The sequence below is a fragment of the Nesoenas mayeri genome (assembly GCF_963082525.1).
Source record: "Nesoenas mayeri genome assembly, chromosome: 6".
NCBI classification, from domain to species: Eukaryota; Metazoa; Chordata; class Aves; order Columbiformes; family Columbidae; genus Nesoenas; species Nesoenas mayeri.
Window position 1 is genome coordinate 6,279,580 of NC_137545.1, and position 26,254 is coordinate 6,305,833.

General features: G+C 38.8%; 1 protein-coding gene across 2 annotated transcripts in view; it reads right to left on the minus strand.

The window, feature by feature from the left end:
- Positions 1-24,899, minus strand: part of RAPH1 (Ras association (RalGDS/AF-6) and pleckstrin homology domains 1) — a gene marked incomplete at its 3' end in the record, with an annotated part of 59,197 nt that extends 34,298 nt beyond the window's left edge. Inside the window, exons 1-5 of one of the 2 annotated variants that reach the window (XM_080347084.1) lie at positions 24,413-24,899; positions 21,197-21,302; positions 19,767-20,289; positions 6,849-6,924; positions 20-94 (exon numbers count right to left, since the gene is read on the minus strand). In XM_080347084.1, coding sequence (XP_080203210.1) covers positions 20-94; positions 6,849-6,924; positions 19,767-20,289; positions 21,197-21,302; positions 24,413-24,532 — 900 coding nt within the window. In that variant the 5' untranslated portion in view covers positions 24,533-24,899. The remainder of the gene's footprint in view (positions 1-19; positions 95-6,848; positions 6,925-19,766; positions 20,290-21,196; positions 21,303-24,412) is intronic. The other variant, XM_080347085.1, reaches the window with a different exon arrangement.
- Positions 24,900-26,254: the final 1,355 nt, after the last annotated feature.

Sequence of the window (26,254 nt, forward strand, 5' to 3'; positions counted from 1 at the left end):
TGGAAAGAAGAAGCATCACCTTGGTCAGCAAATGAGAAGGCTTTCCTGCAATGTTTCTCAGAAGGAGGGAGGTTTCCCTGTCCAAATAGGAGTGCTTGTGCAGAAAGAAAGAGAAAGAACAAAAGTCAAGAGAAGTCAGCATAGTGATTTTATAGTGTCTTGATTACAGAAGATGGAGTTGAGTTTAAGGAAAAAAACCCCTACGCCATCACTTTATTCCGCCCCCCCCATAAAAATGTGAACATTCCCAAATACTAAGAGTCTAACACACTAACACAAAAGCAGTTGTGCAAATAGAGGACACAATTTTAAGCTTCTCCTGTAAAAAATGTCACACAATAGAATTAAGAAGTTTGCTTACCTGCTAGTCACTTCTTTTCTGCAAGAGAACTTATTTTAAAAGACATTTAGAACTATAAAACATGCACTTTAAATGCTTTTCAAAATCCTGTCCAGTTTTCTAAAACTGAACATGCTACTTCTGTTACACAAATATAAGCCACTAAAAAAACGGTCATCCTGGAGACAAGGAACTGGTTTCATGCTTTCTACACTGGCTGCTGCTTCGCCACAGTTAAAGAAAAAAAGATGCCACCATAATCCAAACCTGACTACTACTTATTATTATTGTTGTTGTTGTTGTTGTTATTATTAAAAAAGTACTTAAGTTTCTCTTCTCTTGTACAGTCCAAATTATATCATCCAAGAAGTTAGAAATAATCAATTTCTCTTGGAAATTATGTGATTTCTCTTGGAAGAGAAATTAGCAGAAAGTGTATTTTAATCTGTTTAAACAGATGAAGCAAAATCAGTTAGCAACCAGTAGAGAAAGACTTGTCAAAAGGCAAAAATCAGTTAAGGACAGTTAACAGGGCCATTATAGCATCTGCTATAGAGGAACAATAAAACCATGAGCCCACAGGAATTTACAGAACAACATAGTAACACAGTCACAAGTCTGCTAAGGAAATTAGGTTAATACTGTGGCAATTAACAAGAACATTAAGTATTAATATATCTCCTGTGTACCACCACTGTACTGTAAATTTTGTCTCATGTGGCTGTATCTGTCTCAGCCTTATTTGTGTCCGTTGGTCCAATGCTATACAGAACAAGGCACAACACCTGAGCAGCCGACCAAACTCTTGTTTAATAATTAGCAGAATTAACAGAACCCCTGTCTCTTATGCTGGGATGAGTAACTAAGGATCTCTAGCGGGCTTTAAAAGTTACCAGTCAGAAAAGACTCGACACAGCATCAGAATTCAAACTTAGGCTCCAGCCCAAGCTCCACCTGGTGCTTAGCCACTAATACAGACACAGGTTGTGCTATCGACTGACTGAAGGGGTTTTGGCCTGCAGATTAATTACAGTCTGTGTCTACATCGTATGTTTTAGCAGCACACCAGTGCTGCCTAGTGACAAATTTTTCATGCCTTAAATACACACTGATGAGCTTTGTGATGCAGGACCACATATAATTAGGTCTCGTGCATTGTTTATGATCATAGAGAATTCTCAGATTAGACGTTCTGACATACATAATCACATTAGGCGACTGATGAACCAATACATTCTGCTTTTTCTACACACAGAGCATTTCCAGCAACTTCAAAGATACTTAAGAAAGGTTGTTATTTAAAGAACAGTTCATTCACTCAGCCCAAGCAAACCTGAGGCAATGTGAACATTGCTGGTTAATGATCCAGCTTTGCTTAACCTGAAGGCAGACTGATCCTCTTTTTATGATTCCTGCTAGGTGAATTTTCACTCTGAATTGCATCCTTTCCTACACAGTTGCTCTAACCTCATGCAAAGTCAGTTTAGAATGGTCTCATTACAACATATTACTACAGAACTTCTGGAATAATTTGGTTGGTTCAATCCAAAGCAGTGTCAGGATAAAGAGAGGATAGTGAATCTCTCCTTAAAGGAAATACTATTTGTTGGAGACTATTTCTTCTACAGAGAAGCTCAAGGCAGATTGTTTAACCTTATTCCTACCATTTTGGCTGTTGCCATCTTGCATTTAAGTACAGTGGATCTTTTCCCCTCTAAGGAGCTTTTATTCTATCCAGAAATGGGAATTGCCATATATTTCCTACAAAATAATAACCACCAGGGACTTCGCTAATACTGCTTTCCAGATCTGCAGCAAAATATAAAAACAGATGACCACCGGACAATTATTCTGGAAATCAAGAATGATGGTATTTCATGGGAACAGGTGTTGGCCAGTAAAGTGTGAAATAACAGTGTGATGACAACTACCTCTGTGACTTTGAGCTGGACAGACACCTAGAAACAGGAAGACACCAGTTCTTTGTCAGACACCTTTTGTGCACAGCTCCTTCCCACAACTTAACACATTCCGCGGTTCTGGAGAGGTCCAAGAGTTAGAATGAGCAGAAAAAGCAACAGGCATTAGAAGATATTAAGATTTTCTACTAAAAGCGGATCTATAAAACCGCTCCATCAGTAAAATAATTTTAAAACAAACACTTATACTTTGATATTTTAAATGATGAACACAGAGCCAGACTCCACTTCAGATTCCCAGTTAATCTAACACCACCAGTGCTCAGGCAGATCTCAAAATACCATAGCCTGGTGAGCAGGATTCTTAAGAGGCAATAAGGAACTTTTAGCCTTGTCACATCATCAAATCATGTAATTTGCACTTGGACAGAAACTGTTTAAGGGAAGAATCTGCCGATATAAACATATACACTGTGCTACCAGACTTCACAACAGTAACAAGGGACAGGCTGGAGCACTGGCTGTGCTGGAGACTGGACTTCACTAAGTTTGGTTCTCTATGATCTCCAGAAGACACTCTTCCTTCCCTAAAAAAAGCAAATAAGAAGCCTACCATGAAGTATTGAATATGCTTGCAACTTCTTTTCATGCCAAAAATAGCTTATTTTGGGGACAATTGTTACATAATACACAAAAGCTATTGGATTATGGTTTAGCACTTCCTCATAATATGGAACGGACTTTGAACTAAGTTTCAGAAACTCAATTTACTTCAAAAGACCTGCACAGAGGAAAAAAATAGTCAAAAGAAAACTATCAAAAAATAGGAAAACTATGTTTTTAACTCATTTTATACGTGAAGTACAAGATGATATTGCAATGATGATGGTCTGGGACTGTTTTCTACTGTAAGTCCCAGCGGCAGTTATTCCATATCATGCTGTAACTATGGATGCTAAGAATAATAAATAATCCTCAAAAAATTATATAAAAGATACACTGATCAAAGCATTAATGTTCTATAATGTAAAATGTATACCTTCCTCAAGGGATGACAAACCAGCTAGCTGTGCACGGAATAAAGTACAGAAACATTCTTACACTAAAAAATGGGCATGATGATCAAAGTATCAGAACTAACAAAAACCAAAAAAATAAGCCTACTAATGTCTCCATAATGAACTTCAGGCTGGTATGGATAACCACAACATACAAAATTACATTTGAGAAAAATTAACATTAACGTTTAAAAGTCCGAGGTACTGTTAGGACAAAAAAAAATTAACTAGTTTTTTTCTGTCATTCAGCAAACACAGCTAGCCTTGATGTTTATAAAAACATAGAATATAGGCTTCCAAATTACATTTTGGACTTCAAAGGTTTCCTATATCCTTTCTTTAAAGACAGGAATGTAACATCCGCTATCTTCAGGCCTAAATAGCAGAAGTTCATGGAGCAGCTGTTGAATATTGCATTTCAGTGTCTTCAGAGAACTCAACGCATTACTCCTCTTAAATACAAAGTAGCTGCTTATGCCAGAAAGCTTTTTAAATGCTGAAACATTGTCATACCCATCACCAACCTACATCTACAAAACATGTTTGCTGAACATGATAGAACAGGACTACCAGGAAAAAGAAAATACCTTTGAGATTTTCAGAATATAATTGTTTGCACTGTACTAAACGACAAGTAATCCTCTACATGGCCAAAACCTCAAGATTTTCTCTCCTATTATCCTTGTCAATTCCTTTATGAAAAGTTCAGTGGGTTGACTCATCTAAGTGTTCTGCTCCAGCAGGGGGATTGGACCAGATGATCTTTTTAGGTTCCTTCCAATCCCTGATATTCTGTGATTCTGTGACTTAATTCTTGAGGTTCTGAGGTCTCGGGATGAAAGCCAATTTCAAAAATGGAAAAAAAAACAAGCACACTCCCCAACCCCCCAAAAAAAAGGAAAATAAACCAAAACCAACACCACAAAAAAACCCACAACCAAACAAAAACAGCACCAAGATTATTTCTAACACCGAATTACTGAGCAGAATTATTTTTTGCAGACGGTAACTGATGGATGGATTTTTGGTTCTGAAGGAAGCAACTGCAGCAGGCCATCAGTTCACAGGTAAATGCTATCAATATACATAGTGCCTCATTTCTTCAATTCTACTTGTACATTTTTGCAAAACCTTGACAATCATGTTAATAACGAACACTGATCCATCTTCTTGTTACACACCTGATTATTGCTTGGTACTGAAGTGAGACAAATTTAGAAAGATTCCATCTCATTGCAATGAAACAGCGTTGTATCTAATTCCTGGAATTTTAAGGTAATGGCTTGGAATGGATACATGCAGGGCTTAAAAACAGCACAATACAGTAAGAAGAGTGACAAATATGTTCTTTGCACTGTCAATTTACACATAATGCACAAAACCTGGGTGGGACGAGTAAGAAGATGATGACCTGGCAACCTTCTAAGGTATTTTTATTGTTTTAATGTTAAATATGTTAAATAGAAAAACTTATTTTTGGTTAAATATTGCGTGCAGGTTCAAAGCCATCCTTCACTCAAGGCATATACAACAGAATAACTCACCTCAGTACATTAAAAAAAAATTACAAGATACTGAGGACTTGTGTACATAAATATCTTGCCACATTTCTTGCAAAACTCTAAAAATTTATCATTAATACCCACATCTAATTAAACCAGCTGGTGGCACTCTTGTGCCACTGTTTTAGATTTAATACAACAGCTGAGAAACATGACAATTTTTTTTTTAAAGACTCCTTCTGTCCCTTATGAAACACACTGAAACGAAGAAAACTGAGTAAGCACTATCCAATAGAGAGCTACGTGCTTACAGAACTTTGTTGAAAACACAACTACTATAGCTTGCATTTCAACTACATCAGTACATTGAATTCTTTAGACTCCAGGTTAAAGAACTAGAATCCACTATATTCAAAAGAGAACTCAAGAATTTAAAGTAGTGTAAGCCTAATTTTTATATTTTTGTCCCAAAGGGGTACAAAGATGGGAAATGAGAACTGAAACGTCACTTTGCAGTCTGTCAAGGTTTAAGGTAAGGCAGCAAGAAGCCGTGGCAGACGCTCCCTGTTATCCCCTCACTTCCCGCCACCCCTTTCCTTCAGGTTGGAAAGATTATTAGAAAGATAAGGGGAAAGGAAGAGAGACTTAGACTTCAAGTTGGAGAGTTTTAAGGGGTTTTACTAATGCTACTAATAAACAGAGAATATGTATACAAAATATACAAAACCAGTCTGCAGTGCTGGATGTGGAGTTGGCGTCCCTCAGCAGCAGAGCTGGGTGTGCAGAGCTGGCGGCTCCAGCAGCTGCAGCTCAGGCCCTGGAAGTCATGGGTGGGACTGCACAGCAAACTGGAACCTGGGTGCAGGATGCAGGGCCTGAGGCCTGGGGATCAGAGGCAGACAGACAGGGTCCTCTCCAGATGCCGGCCATGGGCGAAGAGAGTGTGACCCTCGTGATCACCCTCTTATATAAAGGGTATGATGATTACGAGATGGAATACTTCCGTTGGTCAGTTCTAGTCACCTGTTGCATCCACCCCTCCTCAAACACGCCCCTCTCCCAATGGAACATGGGAAAACTTATCAGTCTTTCTTGGCTACCATAGTAATAAATGTAAACATGAGCTTCTTCAGCATTCCATTGGTCTCTTATCAGCACTGAGTGCAGCATCCTAGGAAAAATAAGCAGGCTAAAATTCAGAAAAGTACAGCCACCTAGAAGAACTGAGCTGAAAGAAAAATCACTAAAAAAGAACTGATCTTGTTTTTAACAACACCAGGACACAATCTCTCTGAGATTGTGTGTTCATGTATAAGAGCACATAATATAAAATGCTGAACATCTTAATAAAAAAAACCCCATTTTTTGCTTTCCTTTGCCATGGGGGTTGTTCAGTCTGGAGAAAAGGAGGCGGAGGGGAGACCTTATCACTCTCTACCACTACTTGAAAGGAGGTTGTAGCAAGTTGAGTGTTGGTCTCTTCTCTCCAGGCACAAATGATAGGACAAGAGGAAACGGCCTCAAGTTGTACCAGGAGAGGTTTAGACTGGATATCAGGAAAAATTTCTTCACCAGAAGGGTCATCAGGCACTGGAACAGGTGCCCAGAGGAGTGGTTGTATCACCATCCCTAGAGATATTTAAAAGACACGTGGTGCTTAGGGACATGGTTTAGTGGTAGACTTGGCAGTGTTAGGTTTATGGCTGGACTTGATGATCTTAAAAGTCTTTTCCAACATAAGTGATTCTATGATACTATTCTATGACCATGACTGCTGAAAGCAATTGTGCTTCAGAAAAAAAAAGTGTATCTTAAGTAGTCTTGCCCAATTAATAACTAGAAAATAGGCAATGATCAACTTCAAGAAAACTATAAAGCTTGACTGTAAGGATATACACAGTTACCTTACTGCACTGTTGGGATACTAAAGAGTTAAACTCAAGTCACTAATGTGATTTTTCTGTTGCACGCAAACTGACACATCTACTGACAAAAAATGAAGCCATATAAACACGTAATAATAACTTACAGGAGCCAATTCAGCTGCTTCTTCTGGAAAGTTAAACGGATGCTTGGACTGATTGATGGAATGTCCCATAGAAACAGTAAAAAACATAGGAAAATGGGGAGGGAAGGATGCAAAAGGGGAAGAGGGGAAGAGAGGGGGAGAAAGAAAGGTTTTATTATCACTCAGAAGAGGAAAGAAAGAAGCAGTGATGACAAGTGACTTAAGCAAAGGAAATAAAAATAGGTTAAGAAGCTGCAATGTTCCTCATCCAAATTTCTTATGGACAAAATGATCAATTATTTGAAGACAAAAGGAGATTCAGGCTCTCTCCTATGGGAAGAGAGGAGGAAATAGGATACAAGTATCTTTTAAACCACAGTGAGAGGGGAAAGAGTCAATCTCAGATCAAAGCACTTCAGTGAAGCATCTGCAAGCACAAACAATACATGTTTTCTACCTTTGTTGAAACAAATCAGAAAATAAACGCAGGTAACATCCTATTTGCACACCCACTTGTTCACTAAGCCAACAACTGAGACTTAAATTCTCTCAACACTATAAACAGAAAAAAAAACCATGGTAATTTTATACAAGCTTATATGCTTCCCATGTAAATTCCTCCATACCAGTAAATAACATAATGCACTCTGGTCACAATTACTATGTATGTATAAGAAGAATGTCCATTTAGTAGAGATTTATCATATTTCCAGTTGGTCATATTATTTTAAATCTCTGAGTATCCTTATACTGTAATTCATTTAAAAATAAGTGAAGAGGAAGTACTTCTATATTTCCATAAACTTCAGTAAGGGAAGGAGAAAAATAGAACAAAACCAACAACAACAAACATAAACCACCAACGTTGTGTTTCAGGACACAGTGTTCATGGGAGTGACAAACTTATTAGTGTGAAGCTGTTAAGAGATCAAAACCAGAATATTACGCTACTAAAAAGTAGAGGCCCTAAGATTTCCAGTGCATCATCCAATACCTGCTTCTCTTCTGTCAGAGGTATAGAATTATTTGTTTCAGGCATGTTAATTTTGATAAGTGGGTTACACAGTTAAGGTTTGACAGATGTAAAAGGTCTTACAGTTTATTCAAAACCTCAGGAAAATGGACACTTAGAAACTGAAGCAGCAGCATTAGATAACAGAGCTGCCTGATACTTCAGCATACAAGATGTGGTTTCAATTGCTTATAAAAAATTTTTCCAAGCTCTAACCACTAAGACAGGAATTTTCCATGATGGGCTACTGTTATAGGATGATTACTAGTCATTTGCATTAGACAAAGTATTTCCTGGGGAGGAAAGGGAGGTGCATTTCATTTAAAATACACTTTTTTAAAGATCTCTGTACATCTGACCATGGAACTGATTATTGGCAGGGGCATCCTCAAAGACTGGCTTTGTGCTTTCCCATGGGAAATTACCCAAATTTGTCTAAGCATAAGCCTTCAGAATTAAAATTGCAGTCCATGAAGTCTCAGTGAAGTCTGAAGCACCACAATTAAAAAATACCTCAAGGATATATCCTCTCACAGAGCAATGCCCAGACCTTCAACTGGACTCTACACTACTAACTCTGAAGAAAAGATTGGCCAAGTTTGAGAACGGTTGGGTCCATGGTGGAACAGTGTAACAGCCTTCTTGAAATCGCAACAGTTGGCTGCTGCAGAACACATTGGAGCCCAACACAGGAAGTGAGGATCTGGAGCTATTCTTCTGTGCTCCCAAGTGGCAAACCCTCCTCCTGGAACCCGTGCAGCTCCATTTCACTGCAGACAACTGGAATTTCCTAACTTTAAGTGTTCAACTTTGCATATCTCTCTCTATTTTTTTTTTTTTTAGCAAACAAACAGTAAAATAATGAGGACTTAAATATATGAATTTACAGCAAGTATTTCTTAACTACAAGGGGGTCCTTATAACTTCATGCCAGTTCTGGCAGCTAGTCAAAACCTACTGGAATTGCAATTTAAGAAAAACAACTGTGGATATTTCAAGGCAAGAAACTTCTGCACCATTTGCCAGTCCATGCACCTCTCAGGTCAGTTTATGATGTCGAACATTAGTTCCTTGGGACACAGCAGGACAGAAAGGATTGCAAAAGCCAGCAAACACTTCAGTTCAAGCTAAGTTTCACTACTGGTTTTAAGAAAGGTAAGACTAAACAGCCACAAAAAAGAGGCAGTCCTGACCTCCCCCCAACCATGTGCTCTCACATCACTTTTGTGTGGACAGCAGTGATTTTGACCATGTGGTCCAGTGGATCAATGATCAACTAATTCAGAAGGATTACTTTTCACGGAGACCACAAGCTGATCCAAATCACTGGGCAGCTGCACAAACACTAGCGTCAGCACAAGATGGGGCTAGACTGCCCAATTCACCAGTAGCATGGACCTAAATTAGCATAAACCAAACAAAATCCCAAATCAAGTTTGTCTGCAGGGAGGAGGTATCAAGCAGTGGCATTTTCCCAAAAGAAAAACAACACATAACAGGAAAAAGTAAATAAGAGTTAATTTCACAGAAAACCAGATCACGTCTGATCTGTCCAAAACCAGAGGCATTAACTGGAAGACTAAAAAAAGAAAAGACAGAAAAAAACCACCCACACTTTATTAAGACTAATTCATGCATAATTGCATTAGTTGGAATATCAGATACTTCATCCTGTGAAGGGCTTTACCTGTAGCACAGAAAACAGGTATCTTAGCTGCTTTGATGCCTTAAAAAATAAAAGTGCATGTAGCCTTAACTGGCTTTGTTTGAATCTGCTGCTTGTTACACTAAATAGTAACTGTATTAAGTAACAGTTGCTTATATGTCTGTTGAACACTGAATCAGTGCTAAAAAAATGACTGTAGACATCACATTATCCAAAGATCAATCACTACAAGAGAATGAGTATACACAGCTGGAGAGCTAAAAGTCACAAATCTACACTATTGGTTAAAAGCAGATAAGCCATATGAAAAAAATTAAACCTGCATTCATAAAGCAAACCACTGATGTGGCTGGTCTAAAATCTTGAATAACTTTTACAAACAAGATACTAGTACATGTCCAACACAGGAAACTGTGACCAAGGCTGTAAATTCAGTTAAATAAAAAGGAAGACTTTTCTCTGCATTTGCAGACAACATTTATTTTACAATAACAGCCTAAACACTAACCAGCATGCACAACACTGACACTGTTACAAGGCCAGTTCTCAGTTGTTTCTTCAGAACATGAAGTCCTATTTTTGGGGTTCAGACTCCTCTACAAACCTCACAAACCACAGTTTTCATCCTATAGGTGGGAAGTATACATAACTGAAGAAAACTGCATAAGTTCTTTTCTCATTTCAAGAGTTTAATGTTCCACAATCAGCTGCTGTGTTCTTAATTTTTGTCATCTGTTCCAAATCGAATTTTTGGCAACCTGAAGGACAAACAAGTAATCTGTTGCTAATTTCCTACAGATGTAGTATTTCTCTTCCCTAATCTAATTAGACATTGCAGAAAAAGTAAAGGAATTTCTCTTGGTTTTAAGTGGACTGGTGTATCTACAAAAGATTTGCCTGTTTTAAAAGCTCCATTAATCACAACGTGTAGAATATCTTCCCTGGAAACTGCAACCAAAACATGCAACTCCCTGCAGTGCTGCTGACAAAATTCGGTATCATCGTAAGGCAAGAACTCTCATTTCTCATCTCAGTTCTAGTGGCTTGGTCCAAGATTGCTTCTTCCGAGAGGTACGTTGCCTAGATTTACTTGGTCATTGATCTATGGTATTTTTCCCCTTGTAGATGATTCTAGCAAGAGTTCCAACTTTTGAGCAACCTTTTTCATAGCTTGCCTGTTTTAATGGTATCATTTTTTCTCAGTAAATCTATCATAAACACAAGTATTTTTCTAAAGTGCTGTGGAACCATCATGAAACAGTGAGATTTATCTTTACATGTGGTTACAGTCTCCCACAGCATCCTAGTTGCTAAGTTGCAGAGGTGTGGTCTAGACAATAGAGTAGTGAGGTGGGTTACAAACTGGCTTAAGGAGAGAAGCCAGAGAGTGGTAGTCAATGGTGCGGAGTCTAGTTGGAGACCAGTATCTAGTGGAGTACCTCAGGGGTCAGTACTGGGGCCAGTATTATTCAATATATTCATTAACGACTTAGACGAGGGAATAGAGTGTACTATCAGCAAGTTTGCTGATGACACTAAGCTGGGAGGAGTGGCTGACACGCCAGAAGGCTGTGCTGCCATCCAGCGAGACCTAGACAGGCTGGAGAGTTGGGCGGGGAATAACCTAATGAAATTTAACAAGGAAAAGTGTAGAGTCCTGCATGTGGGCAGGAACAACCCCAGGTTCCAGTATCGGTTGGGAAATTACATATTAGAGAGCAGTGTAGGGGAAAGGGACCTGGGGATCCTGGTGGACAACAGGATGACCATGAGCCAGCACTGTGCCCTTGTGGCCAGGAAGGCCAATGGCATCCTGGGATGTATTAGAAGGGGGGTGGTTAGTAGATCAAGAGAGGTCCTCCTTCCCCTCTACTCTGCCCTGGTGAGACCACATCTGGAATATTGTGTCCAGTTTTGGGCCCCTCAGTTCAAGAAGGACAAGGAACTGCTGGAGAGGGTCCAGCGTAGGGCAACCAAGATGATTAAGGGAGTGGAGCATCTCCCTTATGAGGAAAGGCTGAGGGAGCTGGGTCTCTTTAGTTTGGAGAAGAGGAGACTGAGGGGTGACCTTATTAATGTTTATAAATATATAAAAGGTGAGTGCCATGAGGATGGAGCTAGGCTCTTCTCGTTGGCAAACAATGATAGGACAAGGGGCAATGGGATCAAGCTGGAACACAAGAGGTTCCACTTAAATTTGAGAAAAAACTTCTTCTCAGTAAGGGTGACAGAGCACTGGAACAGGCTGCCCAGGGGGGTTGTGGAGTCTCCTTCTCTGGAGACATTCAAGACCCACCTGGACATGTTCCTGTGCAACCTCACTTAGGTGTTCCTGCTCCAGCAGGGGGATTGGACTAGATGATCTTTTGAGGTCCCTTCCAATCCAGAACATACTGTGATACTGTGATACTGTTATTTAGACAGCATCCAATTCGAACTGGCTTCTCCAACTGATGAAATCTGATACTGACTTCTCTAATCAACACATGTAAAGACACAGGAGGGGAAGCTAAAAGGATTAAAAAGGTCACTGGACTTCAGAGAGCTTCCATCAGCACCAGCAGCTGTTCTACTGTTAGCATTACTAATTAAACAGCACATGTACATGAACACACAGCAGTCTAACCATTTTCAGAGGATACCAGCTCAGCTGACTGCCACCAGCTCATATTCTGTTCTCACAACAGCCAAGAGTCTACTGCAACCGGAAAGTGAAGGCTGATGAACCTTGAACTCTGTGCCTACATCTTAAAAAGTCACAACCACTGGAAAATAGAAACAATCAAGTGTTTGGTATCTCCAGATGAACACAATGGGAAAAAAAAGCACAAGTACGCTGCAGGAAAATTCTAAGTGATACAGTACAACTTTGCTGGAGACAGTCATACATCACACTGCCCATTTTCCTGTTCCTTCCAGGGAGGAAACTTTTAAGCTTATTCATCAGTGTGAGACAACGCTGTCAGGCAAACCCAGAGATAAATACATTCGTACATGTTTTATGGTTCATGCTAGACTTTAATTAGTGACCTATGTGAAAAAAAGTTATTAGGTTGGTGCAAAAGTAACTGTGGTTTTGGACCATGAATTTTAAATCATTATAACTAGGCTCAAACACATCTTTATTAATCAAAATAGGAACCATTACAGTCAACACAATTTTGCCAATGAGAAATAAGTTTGTTTATTCCTGTAGTGTAAAAGTCTGTGCTTGAGGATTCGACAAACTCTTGGAAAGCATCTTCTGCGTCCTGCTGGTTGTGGAAACGTTCTTCCTGCAAAAAGTTGTCAAGGTGCTTGAAAAAGTGGTAGTCGGTTGGAAAGAGTATAGGTGAATATGGTAGATGTAGCCCAATTCATTCAGCTTTTGAAGAGCTGGTTGTGCAACATGAGGTTGGGTGGTGTTGTGGAGAAGAATCAGGCCGTTTCTGTTGACCGATGCTGGCTGCAGATGCTGCAGTTTTTGGTGCACCTCATTGATTTGCTGAGTAGACTTCCCAGACAGAATGGTTTTCTGGGGTTCAGAAAGTTGTAGCAGATCAGACCAGCACCAGACCACCAAGCAGTGACCAGGACCTTTTTTCAGTGCAAGTCTGGCTTTGGGAAGTGCTTTGGAGGTTTTTCTTGGTCCAACCACTGAGCTGGTCATTGCCAGCTGTCATATACACTTTTCATTGCACATCACAATCTGATCAGGAAATGGTTCATTGTTGTTATGCAGAATAATTTTTGATTTTTTGGTCAGCTCATGAGGCATCCACTTACCCAGCTTCTTCACCTTTCCAATTCGCTTCAAATGCCAAACGACCATAGAATATTGTGTTCTTCAGCAGCTTCTCACGTAGTAGGAGGATCAGCTTTGATGACTGTTCTCAATTGGTCACTGTCAACTACACTACTCATCTCCAAGGCTCTCATCTTCTTTGCAAACCTTCCTGAACCACTGCTGCGCTGCACGTTCATTAGCAGCTCCTGGGCCAAATGTGCTGTTGATATTGCGAGTTGTCTCCACTACTTTACAACCCATTTTGAACTTGAATAAGAAAATCACTTGAATTTGCTTTCTGGCTAACATAATTTCCATAATTTAAACTAAACATAAACCAGCAAGTAATAAGCCAGTAGCAAACAAACAAAGTGAGAGAAGTGCATTAAAATGAGGTATAAAATAATCACATTTAAGAACTTATTTCAATATCTAATGGCAAATTTCAACAATGCAAAAACCACAATTCTTTTGCACCAACATAATACATGGTAAATTTTAAATTCATGTCTATGAAATAAATCAGATACACTGATCAGAGAAGCACAATTTATAAATACAAGGAAAATGTTTAGGTTCTCATTTCCCTTTTGCTTATTTTCAATCTTAATAACCCAATTTTTAAAACCTACCAATTCCATGCATTTGCAGTAATTTAAACCTTTAGAACGTCTACCTTTTCTTACCAAAAAAATCCAAACAATTAAAAAAAATCCCTTCACATCATTTGTTTTGCAGATTCCATAAGTATAATGTAGAGGGAAAATATGTGCTAGTTTTGCAGGCATTGGGAAGAGTATATTAGTAATCTTTAGGTTCTAGTGCATCATATGACAAAAATTGTTTATCTGTCAAGCATAAACTTCATGATGAATAGCCAAGCACATTTGATTACCAAAATACATAAGTATTGTTTATATTTCATAAACTGATATGTTTATGTCTGGAGATGTTTTGAAAGACTCCAAAAATCTGGCAAGCGAAGAGTCATTTTGCATGTATTTCAACATTTTGGGAACTGGACGGCTCACACTTCTTATGCTAACAACATTGGAAGCCAAAGTAATGCTTCAAGATGATAGATATGTACTGTTTTCCTTCACTGTTGACTCATTAAAAATAATTTGTGATTAATAATTGAAAAAAAGAAAGAGGAAGAGATGGTCTAATTGTGTTTCATATTAAGTCTTTCCACTGACTATTTTCAGCTTAGGAAAAGGGTAACTGGAAACACTCCAGAATACACTTGGTTTACAAAACTAAAGACATAACAGAACTGGCAGAAAATGAAAATAATTTAATTTTTTAAAAAATCTTTAGAAGAAACACAAAAACATCTGTCATGCCTTGTTTGTTGCGTATCTGTGACTACTCTCACAAATCAAAGACTAACATCTTTAGCAGCTGCTAACCATGAAAAACATGGAACATAAGGAAAACTACTCAAACCTCAAGATCCCCAAATGTAAGAGCCAATAATGCTCTATTCCTCCAAGAGCTAAAATAGACCACAACTGTTCTTTAAATCATCTACAAACAGTATGTGAGGTTCAGCAATGCAACTTTATTTTAAGATACTGTTACCTACCAAACCCATAAATATTATGGGTTGATCTCCCTCCATACAGAAACAGTTAACTGCATTGTCATACAATATAGCATTTAGTAATCACACATAAAACATGACCTACAATAACCTTTAACAGGTAGAAAAGCTTCTGTGTTATGCTACTATGTAGCAAGTATTATCTTAGTGACAAAATGTCCATACACGAACCAAGGAAAAATTGCTAAAGAACACGAACTTTGTCTTCTCACTTTATCCCACAGGAGTTATGAGCCAATACAGATGTTTCTATGAGTGCTGAGCTCACGTCACAACCATCACTAACTGTCATGCCCCTAACGATTCCTTGCTTTTCCCCAAAGAAATGGTCACATTTACTCCATACTGCCACCTTCTCTGTCAAGTGAAGCAAAGAACTGGTAGTTTTAACGCACTGGTAATTCCCTGTCAGGATTTTCACCTCTTACAAATCAAGTCTAAAAATGCAATGAAGCAAAAAAAAAAAAAAAAAAAATCATGTAGAGTTACTGACTGATAAATTCTGCATTATCGTATGTAAGTTGAAATCTCTGAGCTGTGCAAACCGGGTTACAGACATAAAGAACGCCATGGTGCTGCGGGGGGTGATGCTGTACTGTGCCAGACCAGAGGGCAGCCTTCAAACTTCTCTGCATCCTCTCCACTGAGTAGATGCAGGACAGCAACAATGACTGGCCATGAATCGACCCTTTCACCAGTCAGACATGAGCACCATCAACACAGTTCTCTGTTCTCTCCCTACTACTTCTGTTGCTCTAGCAAAGCTCACTGAAAATACAGACGATTTCTTGGTGGTGGAGGGACCGAAGGAAGAAGGAGAAAGGTAATATGGGTGGGTAGAAGGGACAAGTTAGTCATAGAGTCATCGCTTGTCCTACCTTTACTCATGCTATTATATCAGTCTACATCCAAGCAAAGTATCCCACAAGCAGAAAACAAGATTTTAAGTGTATGTCGCTCATTACACGATTAGAAGCACAGACGACAAAAAGTAACCTATCAATTTAAGGAAGAATATTTGTTAAGCAAGGAAGTAATTTTGTGAAAGACAAATTTCAATTTAGCAAAAATTACAGGGGGGTAAAAAATTCTGTTATTCAGCAATGCTTAAGAGGACAGTGAAGACAAGAACATAAGGACAACACTTAGTACCACCAAGACAAGACCATGAGACTACAAAGCAACAATCTTTGAAGACATTACTGTCCACAGTATCCAAAGGGAAAGTGTAAAGAATTGTTATGAAAGGGAGAAAATTATACAATTTGTGATGACAACTAGTAAAAATATGATTTTAGACAACCCAGGGAATTTCAGTCAACTCTCCTGAAAGTGGCATAGAGACATATTCAGAATGAGAACAAGGATGGCCCCAGCCAACACAACCACCGAGAGTTATCATCTGTCATGATGATGATGTATCTTCAACCCCAGGAAATTACTACAGCACAGCCTACTAGGAAGAAAATGACACTGAGGTGCCTGTCCAATTGCTCAGGCAAAAAGATTTATATAATCCATTACCACCAACGGGTGTATTCCTGTTCTTCCTTCCAGCCTCCAGTTCTTGGCTACAGTCCTCCTGCTGTACATCAGCACACATCAGATCACTCTGACCTTATGCAATTCACCCAAATAACACACAATGAGCCTCAGAATAAAAGTAGTAAGTTCTAATAAGTGTCAAAGTTGGGACAAGTGAGGAGGTGAGACAGCACATCGCATAGATTAGGTTCTTAGGGACGGATGGAAGGATCATATCCTCACATTTTGGGGCTATGGAATTGCAACCTCTTTCCATAATATTTCTCACTATTATCAGTCAGAACATATACTAGACATTACCTACGGCCCTCTGAGGGCAACTGCGAGGCTGATGTGGCCCTTGGTGAAAATGCGTTTGACCCCCCTGTACTAGACTATATATACTTTCAGTGGGCCAGTGCATGGCAGCTCTTTTATAGGATTCCCCTACATTTCCAGGTCAGTGAGCTCTTAAATACACAGCAGAATTATTTTTTTAAGATAGAATACTGAAGTTAGTAACTGTAAAGCTTAATTTCCTTTTTTGGACAAACATTCCCTCCTATTAAAACAGTATCTCATTTTACTTAATGTTACTGTCTTCCTCTTGTGATTCCAACAAAACTAGGTTGCAAAAGAAAGGGTGACTTTTAAAGTCCATGTACTGCCTAGAGAGAACAAAAAGGATCCATCAAAAGGGCAGAGCTGCCAAGTAATTGACCTCTTTTGCAAAAGCTACAGCAGCAAAGAAAAATTTTAAAGGTCAGCTTAACTATAGTCAGTCTCTAGAAAGACAGGGAAAAAAGAGCTAACTTGAAGCACTATGCAAGAATTAAAAAACAAACAAAAATCAACCCAAATCTGCTGTGGCTATGAAGTAATAGCCTCACCCAGTTTCTGCACAGAAACTGGGTTTTTTCCCTATAGGGGCGCTAGGTCATCTTCAAAGGCCACTTACTCAGAGGTATGTTCTCCATGAGAAACAGCACCACTGAGTCAGCTGTGTGGGTGGAAGGGGAGAATTCAGCCGTACTAGGAAAAGGTGTGTTGGTTTATAATCTAGCCATGAAGATTAATAAACTCTAAATAGTTTTCAGGCACTAAATGAATGAAAAAGGAAATTAATTCCTTTGTCAGTCCCCAGTGATTCTACCAAAGAATCCTTGGATTTCTGCCCGTTTATAAGATAAGTTTTATTTAAAAGCCACCACCACAGAATCTGTCACAAACTCCAAACAGATGTGATTTTTTACTTTTCATCAGTGATGAGAAAATAAAGTTGCTTCACACTAAAAAGTCCCATCCCATAACAGTTTTAATAGTGAATAGTTGAACATCAATTCTGTAAACCTGGGGATAATTTCTCATCTTCCTCAGGCTACTGAAATTAAAACCAACAGAGCAAAAACAAAGCAGCATTGTTAATGAGTGTAGAGGTTTCTGCTCTCAAGAGGAGAGCAGAATTTGGCTCTCGAATTACCAGCACTTTCTGGTTAGCTCCTTCAAAGGAATCATTGTTATCAACTTATCTGGGCAGAAAAACAATAGCCACATTCTGTGAGAAGCAATCACCAGCTTTACAAAGGCAGCTATCGCATGTCTTTGTCATAAAAGCTTGTGGGGTAATTTTGAGCCTTGCAGACAGTGGCTAAGAGCTCAGAAAGCAACTGAGAAAGCAACTGCAACACTTGCAGCAATAGAGATTAGCTTCCTGTGAAGAATAAGCAACTTCTTGACCTCTGTCTCTTGATTCACCAACATCAAGTTATTTCAGTGCAGCAGGTGGGTTGTTGATTACTCATGCCATGTGAAGAACTGAAAAATCTGGGAGACAAGAAGGGCAATCTTACTGATGCTTCAAGCATATCAGTCCTTAAGAAAGAGAGACTGAGGTCTAGAGGAATATCTGCAAAATCAACTGCAGAAAACATCTTGCATTTTTAAAAACTAAGAAATGCAAAATTCAAGTTTTTCTTGTGCTATGCAAGTGACAAAAGCAATTAATGCAACTAAATCATCTTTTTGGCCTGAGGAGAGACAAAAATGCAATATTGCCTAACATTCCATATAAAAAGAGCTATCAGGATGAATAAGAGAAATAATTTTAAAAAGGCCTTGTTATAACACAGAAAATGATGGACAAGGAAACAACATTGTAATCAATGATTGTCACAGGCTGGCTGCAACTCCTAGGCATACAGCAATAATGCAAATGTTTGCATTTTAAATTTCTAAAGAGAAAAGGACACAGTTGTATCTACCTCACTTTTGCTTCACTCAATACAAACCTCCAATAAAAATATGACCACCAAGTTTTTATGCAATAAGAAACTTTATGTAAACTTTCATTAATTTCTCACCATTTTAAATAAAGATTTAAATCTAAGTGTGACCTTGATGAGTTGATCATTGGACTACCAAGCCTACATCATTGACACTAGCTGAACTTTGCTGCAGATGGGTAGAGGCAGGCTTTCAGCACAACTCATTCAAATTAGTGTTCATTATTGATGAGAATAAACTCAGCTTGTTCCAGTTTCCTCCCGTAAAAGTGAACATGCATATTAGCACAACTGACTTTTGAACAGGCCAGATTTCTGTTTCAGAGGATATTTCTACAAGACAGCTTCTAGTTTAAGTTCTTTAATTTCACTGGAACACTTTTCCTATTTCCTCACGCAAGTCACCAGCACTTTCAATGTTCCCCAAACTGGCTGTGCTTTTACTAATATAATTAGTTTCCTCTCTGATTAAGCAACGCCAAGGCACCAAAATCCCAAATGAACATCTGCTATTGCTGTATCCCAGTCCAGCTGTTTTTCTGTGTTGTGCGTTGCTTCAAAGAGTTCTCCCTGTCATACATTAAACAACAATATTAAGTAGCAGCAAAATACTAGTATAGTATAGCTCCAGATAGACACTCAAACTACTCCAGGTGTTTCAGGTATTAAGTGTACTGTAACAGAAATGCAGTCTCATCGGTTTTACTTTCTTTTTTCCATAGCTGTGCAGTCCTCAGATTTAAATTAAAAGCAACAGATGTACTCAGAATAAAAACATTAACTATAAAACATTAAAATTTGTGACTGGCTTAGGAAAGAGGGGCAAGCTCTTAAAAAATACATAGTACGCGTTATTTTAAAAGGTTCCCTGCAGACAAAAACACAGAAAGACGTAGCCACAGCATGTGCAGTCCATGCAAAAGCAATCTTTAATCAGTGCCACTGCACTGAAGATGTTCAGCCAGGAGTGTTAGCATGAGAGATGGAGAAGGGGGGAAGAAAACAAGAAAAAAGGAAAAAGAAGAAAAGGAGTTTGAAGAAAAAAAATTCTTAACCAAAAAAAAAATCTTGAATTAACGACACTCTACCTCAGTGATAACTTGCCCTTGTGATGTCAAGTCCAGTTCCTGAGGTCTCGTCACCTTATCGATATCCAAGGAGTCCATGCTGGAAGCTGCAGAGGTGATGCTGGAACGGGAGGAGTTGCTGATTGAGCGCACCTCAGCATCACTCACTGTGCCAGCAGATGCTGTCCTCCTGTGCTGAGCAGTAACTACTGGTTTGGTGTCTTCCTCAATAGACTGTTGGGCTGCCTCATCCATGCTCAAAGAGGCCTTCTCTAACTGTGCAGTGATGTCATCCAAAGATACGTTGGCATGTGATGGTTTAGTCACCTTACCAGATGAGGAGGATAATCCTTTCACGCTGCTGGGCTTAGCAGAAGATCGGCTAGCAGGTGGTTTCTGAGCTTTGGATTCTGGGGCGAGGTGTTTCACCGCAGCATTGTTTGCTGAATGAGACCCAATGCTGCTGAGCTCCTGCTCTATGGAACAGAGATCAGCCATGAGGGCATCTAGATCCACAGTCTCCCCCTGATTCAGGGCTTCTGCAACAAACAAGAGGTTTCAGGACATGCAGAGTTACTTTCTTTGTCTGTGCAACTCAACTTCGTATTATCGAAGTTAACCGTGAGGATAAGGGAGCAAAGGAAGCTGTATTTTCTTTTCCCATCTCTATTGCAAAATCTCCACTCACTGCTAAGCACAAGCTTATTTGCACTACTACACTTGATCAGTAATCACAATAAAACAAAACAACAAAACAAAACCAACCCCCCCCAACCTATTTAGGTTAAATACATTTGCCCACAGAAGCATGTTCAGATTACATGTGAGAAGTTTGAACTGCTGTCATGTGAACAGAATCTAAAAATACATTTGTATAATAAAATGCGTCAACTTCTCAAAAAAGTGTAGGTGTTTTGCTAAGCATTTTCTGCTAAAGCAATGCAAAGTATGTGACACTGCTTAAGAAACCCCACAAAATACTGCACACATATTCCATCCACAAAATACTATACACATACTCAGGCTTAAATTAATGCTTCCTGTATTACAACCAGGGGAAGCTATTTTAAGACAATGAAAACCATGATTTTTGTTTAACATGAAAGCATTCTGTAGCTATATTCCCACATCCTGTCCTGTGAAGCAAGCCACTCTTTCTTCCTGTTTAACAGATCTACACCAATTCATTCTTCCATTAGAGCAGATCTCAGAACGTGTATTTCTGTACAAACACTGGACTACAATTCTCAGATACTAGGTATCGTAAAAGATACTGCTTTAGGATACTCTAGTTTCTGTGCCATCAGAAAGCAATGCCTTCAGCAAACACATTCTCACCTCAGCCAGAAGTGTATTTAAATGCTCTTATATTTTTACAGCGTTCTCATAACTGGAACAGGTGTTTTTCCTAAACTAGTATTTGAGGGGGGTAATAATTCAACAAACCATTCAAATTGTACATGGAGAAGCGATATGAGAAGTTGGCAAGATTGGTTTCCTGACGGAGAGGCGATCTCTTCACTGGTGCCACTGCCTTATCCGTGTCCAAACTCTGTAAAAGAAAAAGGGCAGAATAAAGTTTGACAAGGAACAGGGCAAGCAAACAGTCAAGATCAAGGAAAATAAATTTTCTCTAAGATATTTTTTTCAAAAACTCCTGCGATATAGAAAAAAATCCCCACAACTCTTTTTCAGGCTTTGGACTGAAAACATGTCACCATACCACAGAGATTTTGTTTCAGATATTCCATGGAGAAAAGATGTTAAACACATCCTGGTTTTTTTAGAATCAGGTATGGAAGCATATTCCAAATGCATTTTTAAGTGGCTACTTTTGAACCACAGCCAGCTTGCTTACCTGTAACAGCTTCTCTGCAGCCAGTTGCATCTAAAAGCATTCAAACTGGCAGCCTCTCTAAGAAACGTGTCATTAACTTCTGAGCATAACCATGGCATAAGCATACAAAAGCATTCAATGAAGAATTCTGTCTCATGAAAAGGGATTTTAAATTGGCTAAATTCAGACATGTTTGTCAATAAGTCTTTCCTGTGAAAAATGTTAAATTGTGAAAACAAGCCCCAGTCAGTTTATGTAAGATAATTTTTTTTTTTCAGAAAAACTAATATAAGTTAAAAAAAAAAAAATACAGACACATCTTTCTACTCAATACACTGAATTGTTATGTTACAAAGGCTAATATAGGCATACTATTATAGCAAATACCAGCATTTTTGTAAGTAACAAGCAGTGGGGCACTATGATCTGGCTGGTGACCCAAGAGGTACACGACAAAGTCCGAATCTGCTGCCCGCGGCGTGACAAGTGTTACACAGGGAATCCAGCTCTTGCTGTTGCTGATGCTTGACAGGCCTGCAGAGGGTCTGAATTTAAGCAATGCTTGTACTGATAAAACTTTCCTGAAAATATGCTTGTCTAAAAGAAAAGTATCTTCTAGGTCTAACAGAACAAAGTTTCTCACCTAAGCTTTTTTATTTCCATTTTCTACATCTTTACTCAAGACTTTGTCAAAACTCAGATACGCTATTTTTTTACCTCCTCTCTCCTCAGGTTGCCTTGAACTTGAAAAAAAAAAAGATCACTTTATTAAAAAGCCAGTCATCACTTAATGATAAGCCAGTGATGCAGCCTTGTCTTCCATCAGGTGGAAAAACCCTCACCTCTAGTACCTGTGATGGATTTTACATATTCTAAGACACAGAACAGCTAAAAAAAAAACCAACAATTTTTTTTTTTTTAAATCTACCTATCTATAACCCTAGAGGCAGCACTGAAACTGGAGATCAAGAGACAAGTTAGGGCTCATTCTTTCAGACTGAGCACATAGACTGCCACAAAAGATTTCCTGTAAAGCAAACATATTACAGTTAAAAGCATCTAAAATGTGTTTTACTGAATTTAATAATTAAGTTATTTCACATTCTTGAAAACACATGTGATATGCTGTCACTATTATAAGAGCACATTCTCCATAGCACATTATGATGCTAAAAGAGCAGTTTGAAGAGCTGCTGAAAAATGCAACAGCACCAAAAGGTTAGTTCTGAATGACGATAAGCAAGGTATGACATTCTTTAATTAACCTGCATCATAGGGCAGGATAACTAGAGCAGGATAAATGTTAATGCACTCTGCATCAGTGCCAAACGCTGCTCACACATGCTGCAAATGTTGTGATTACATTTTATAATGCCTTTATTACAGCAACAGTTAAAGAGGGCAAAGTGAATTCAAATGATCTCATGGGAATCTTTACAATTACAAATCTTTTAACAAGCACTTTCGTCTGGAAAGGAATCTGGGTCTTACTTTGAATGCCCCCAAAATAAACACTAAGGAAATCTAAAAAGGAAGTTAAAGTTCAAGGAACTCAGAGACAAAAAACCTTTCCTCCTATTGACCTTAGAGCACAGCTGAGAAACAGCAACAAGTGCTGAGATGACAGGAGTTCATCAGCACTAATCACCTCCTCCTTCATTGGGACTTTATTGGGACAGCAGCATCAAGACAGAATCACTTTCCAAACAAACAAACTGAGACACAATTAACTGCATTAACTTGTTTATACACAAGCATATGAGGTCATTCAAAATTCAGGGGCAAATGTCACTTACCAGTAGTTTGAAAAGACAGAATGGCAACTGTCAGGCTATGTTGCAGCCTGGTGTGGTACAGCAATATGAAAGTGAGAAACAAATAATGTGGGTCTTCCCCTTAACTATCTGTCAGTAGGTTTTGAAGAATTTTGCGTGGATCAGCACACAAACTGAGACATCATCATAAAATCCTTCATAGGAAGTTGAAAACAAACCACAAAAATTATGATACACAGATTGATTTCACTGTCTTCCGTTCATCTCTAAAGGCAGGATTTTTTTTTTATTGCCCTGCGTGCACAAGTTTACTAAAAAAAAGAAAATAATTTTCCCCTAGAGAAAAATCTACATTTAGATCTTGCAGGCAGAGATTTAAGTAGAAGATAACATAGTTGAGTCTGAATGTGAAATGCTGTCACATGATTAGCTGCATTTTCCTTCAGTCTTTGGGTAAGATGAAGATAAGAAAATCTGCCTCTTCTCTAGATTACTGAAATTTGAAGTATTGTACCTTTGCTAAGTCTATGTGACAAAGGGGGAGAAGATGAAATACATTATTCAAGAGGGCCAGCCAGCTCACATGGCTGAAAAAAACAGGAGACAATCAGAAAGAAATGGCCTATCACCCCAGGACTCTTGCATACCATGCAAAATGCAAGATCTGCTTCTGAAGGGAAGGATAAACACAAATAAATACTGTCATAGCTGGACAATGTCTAACCATATATGTTTGGAGATACAGCCTACCTCTAGTCAGCTAAAGTCAGTGTTTCTCTATATACACAGGGACAAAATACCAATTCCATAGTTTTTAAAAGGAAACATATCCTCTGCAAAAGGTCAAACTAGCAGCTTATGAAAAATAAATTTAATAACTTTGAGAAGGGAAAAAACAAGCCAATTTAAAAATCTTTAAAGAGTACTGAGTTGGTCACATGCTACAGTCCACCTTGGTGCAAGTGGCAGTGCTAAGTACCTGGCATCCAGCTGAAAAAAATGGGATATGTATAAAGAATTCTTCTGTGAATTGATCGAAACCCCCCTAACCTGTGTGAGTTTGTCCAGTTCCCCCAGCCAGGCCCCAAACATCTTGTCCAGATCCTGATCTTCCTTATCACTGTCTTCTTCTGCACCATGGTCAAGTTCTTCATCTGATAATTGCTCCATCTGAAAAAAAAAAAAAAAAAAGTTTGATATTCACATTATATCACTGTTTAAGAAAACTGGTGTCAACTACTAAGTTTTCTGAAGTCAAAGTACATGTTTATCCATAAGCTTTATAAAAATTGCATACATACACAGTTTATTATCTAGTTCACAAGGAAAGAGTCAGTGTGAAAGCTGCAATGGATAATTACAGAGTCATTCTTGCAGGTCACTTTTGTCAGAACCACACACAAAAAGATAAAGAACAGAGTCCACAATATTTAATACACCATCAGGAAATTATTTCTTGCTAGCCTTGCACGTGCATTCATTACCACCTATTTTTGGCAAAGTCTACTGACTTTACATTACAAAAATTCAACTCTTGTCCAAGGAACTCAGCTGACCACAGTTAAGCAACATTACTGAACTCACAGGAAGCGCAGTCTCACTGCACTGCAAATAGCTGACTCTACACATCTGTAAACAGAAATGTTTAAACAGGCCAGAGAGAATGCCAGCAATGTATCCCATGAGACAGTTCAAATCCTGGACACTGTCCAGCTCACTGCAATGGTACTGCACAATTTTTACCCAACAAAGAAACTCCTCTCTGGAAGCAAAGAATCACCATTACAGCTGTCAGACACTCCTTCATTCAACACATTTGAGTGACCAAGATGAAGACTCCAAATTGGGTCAAGTCATGAGCTACACAGTAATTTGCTACATGGCTTTCAGAAAGCACTAGTTTACATCTTGTAGATTTAAATGCAAACTTTCTAAATGCTGCTCTTCAGGAAAAGACAAATATTGGTCTGAAAGACATCAGTGTTGCAGCTGTACTGATGAGAGACGTTAAAAATAATGATAAAGGTGATCTGAGAGAAAAAAGGTTCAATCCATTTTTTACTTCATATGACAATAGTTCACGCAAAAAAACCCCTCCATGGCTTAAAAATAGTCTTTCCTTCTATTTGTATGTTGCTTATATTTCACTTTACCTTGATAAAACAATCAGGGAACAGGAGACTACAGAGGTGATGTACAGTTCTGAGGTCAGCAGAAGCCAGGGCTTTCCCACAAATGCAAGACACTGCCATCCAGTTGCTCCAGGCAATGCCACTTCAGTCTCCTACTGAGATTTTGTTTTTGTGGTAGAGCACAATGCAGCTGCTTACCTTGAAAGGGGCAATAATATTATAGCTAACCTCGCACAGTACACTGCACTGAGCAAACACTTAGCAGATTAAATTTGCCATCTGAAACTCATTTCTTCCAACAGTTGTTTTTTGTGTCCTGCAAAGTACTTCTGGCACTCCAGGGAAGAGAAGGAAGGTATTCCTAAAAGTTAAGAGTAAAGCTGAGCTCCAGAAAATGCCAATATGCTTATGTAATAGAGCTGCATCCTTCCACCAAGACCACCCCAGTTTTTCTGTTCTCTACATCAGGATTCCTCTCCGTGGTGTCACCTGAAATCCATCCCACACACAGCAATGGAGACAGCAGGGCAGCAGCAACTCACAGCCTGCCTCAACTTCTGCAAAACAAACGGAAGCTGGATTCCACTTTCACACCCCTTCAAAGCTCTGCTTTACTATTCCTTAGGCTTTTATATGGATGAGAAATACCGTAAATTCAAGACAAAACACATTCATACTTAAGGTGACGTGGTCAAACTGCTCTAACAGTGTTTGCATTTGACAACATAGCATTTCTCAATGTCTAGAAGCACTTGAAGTA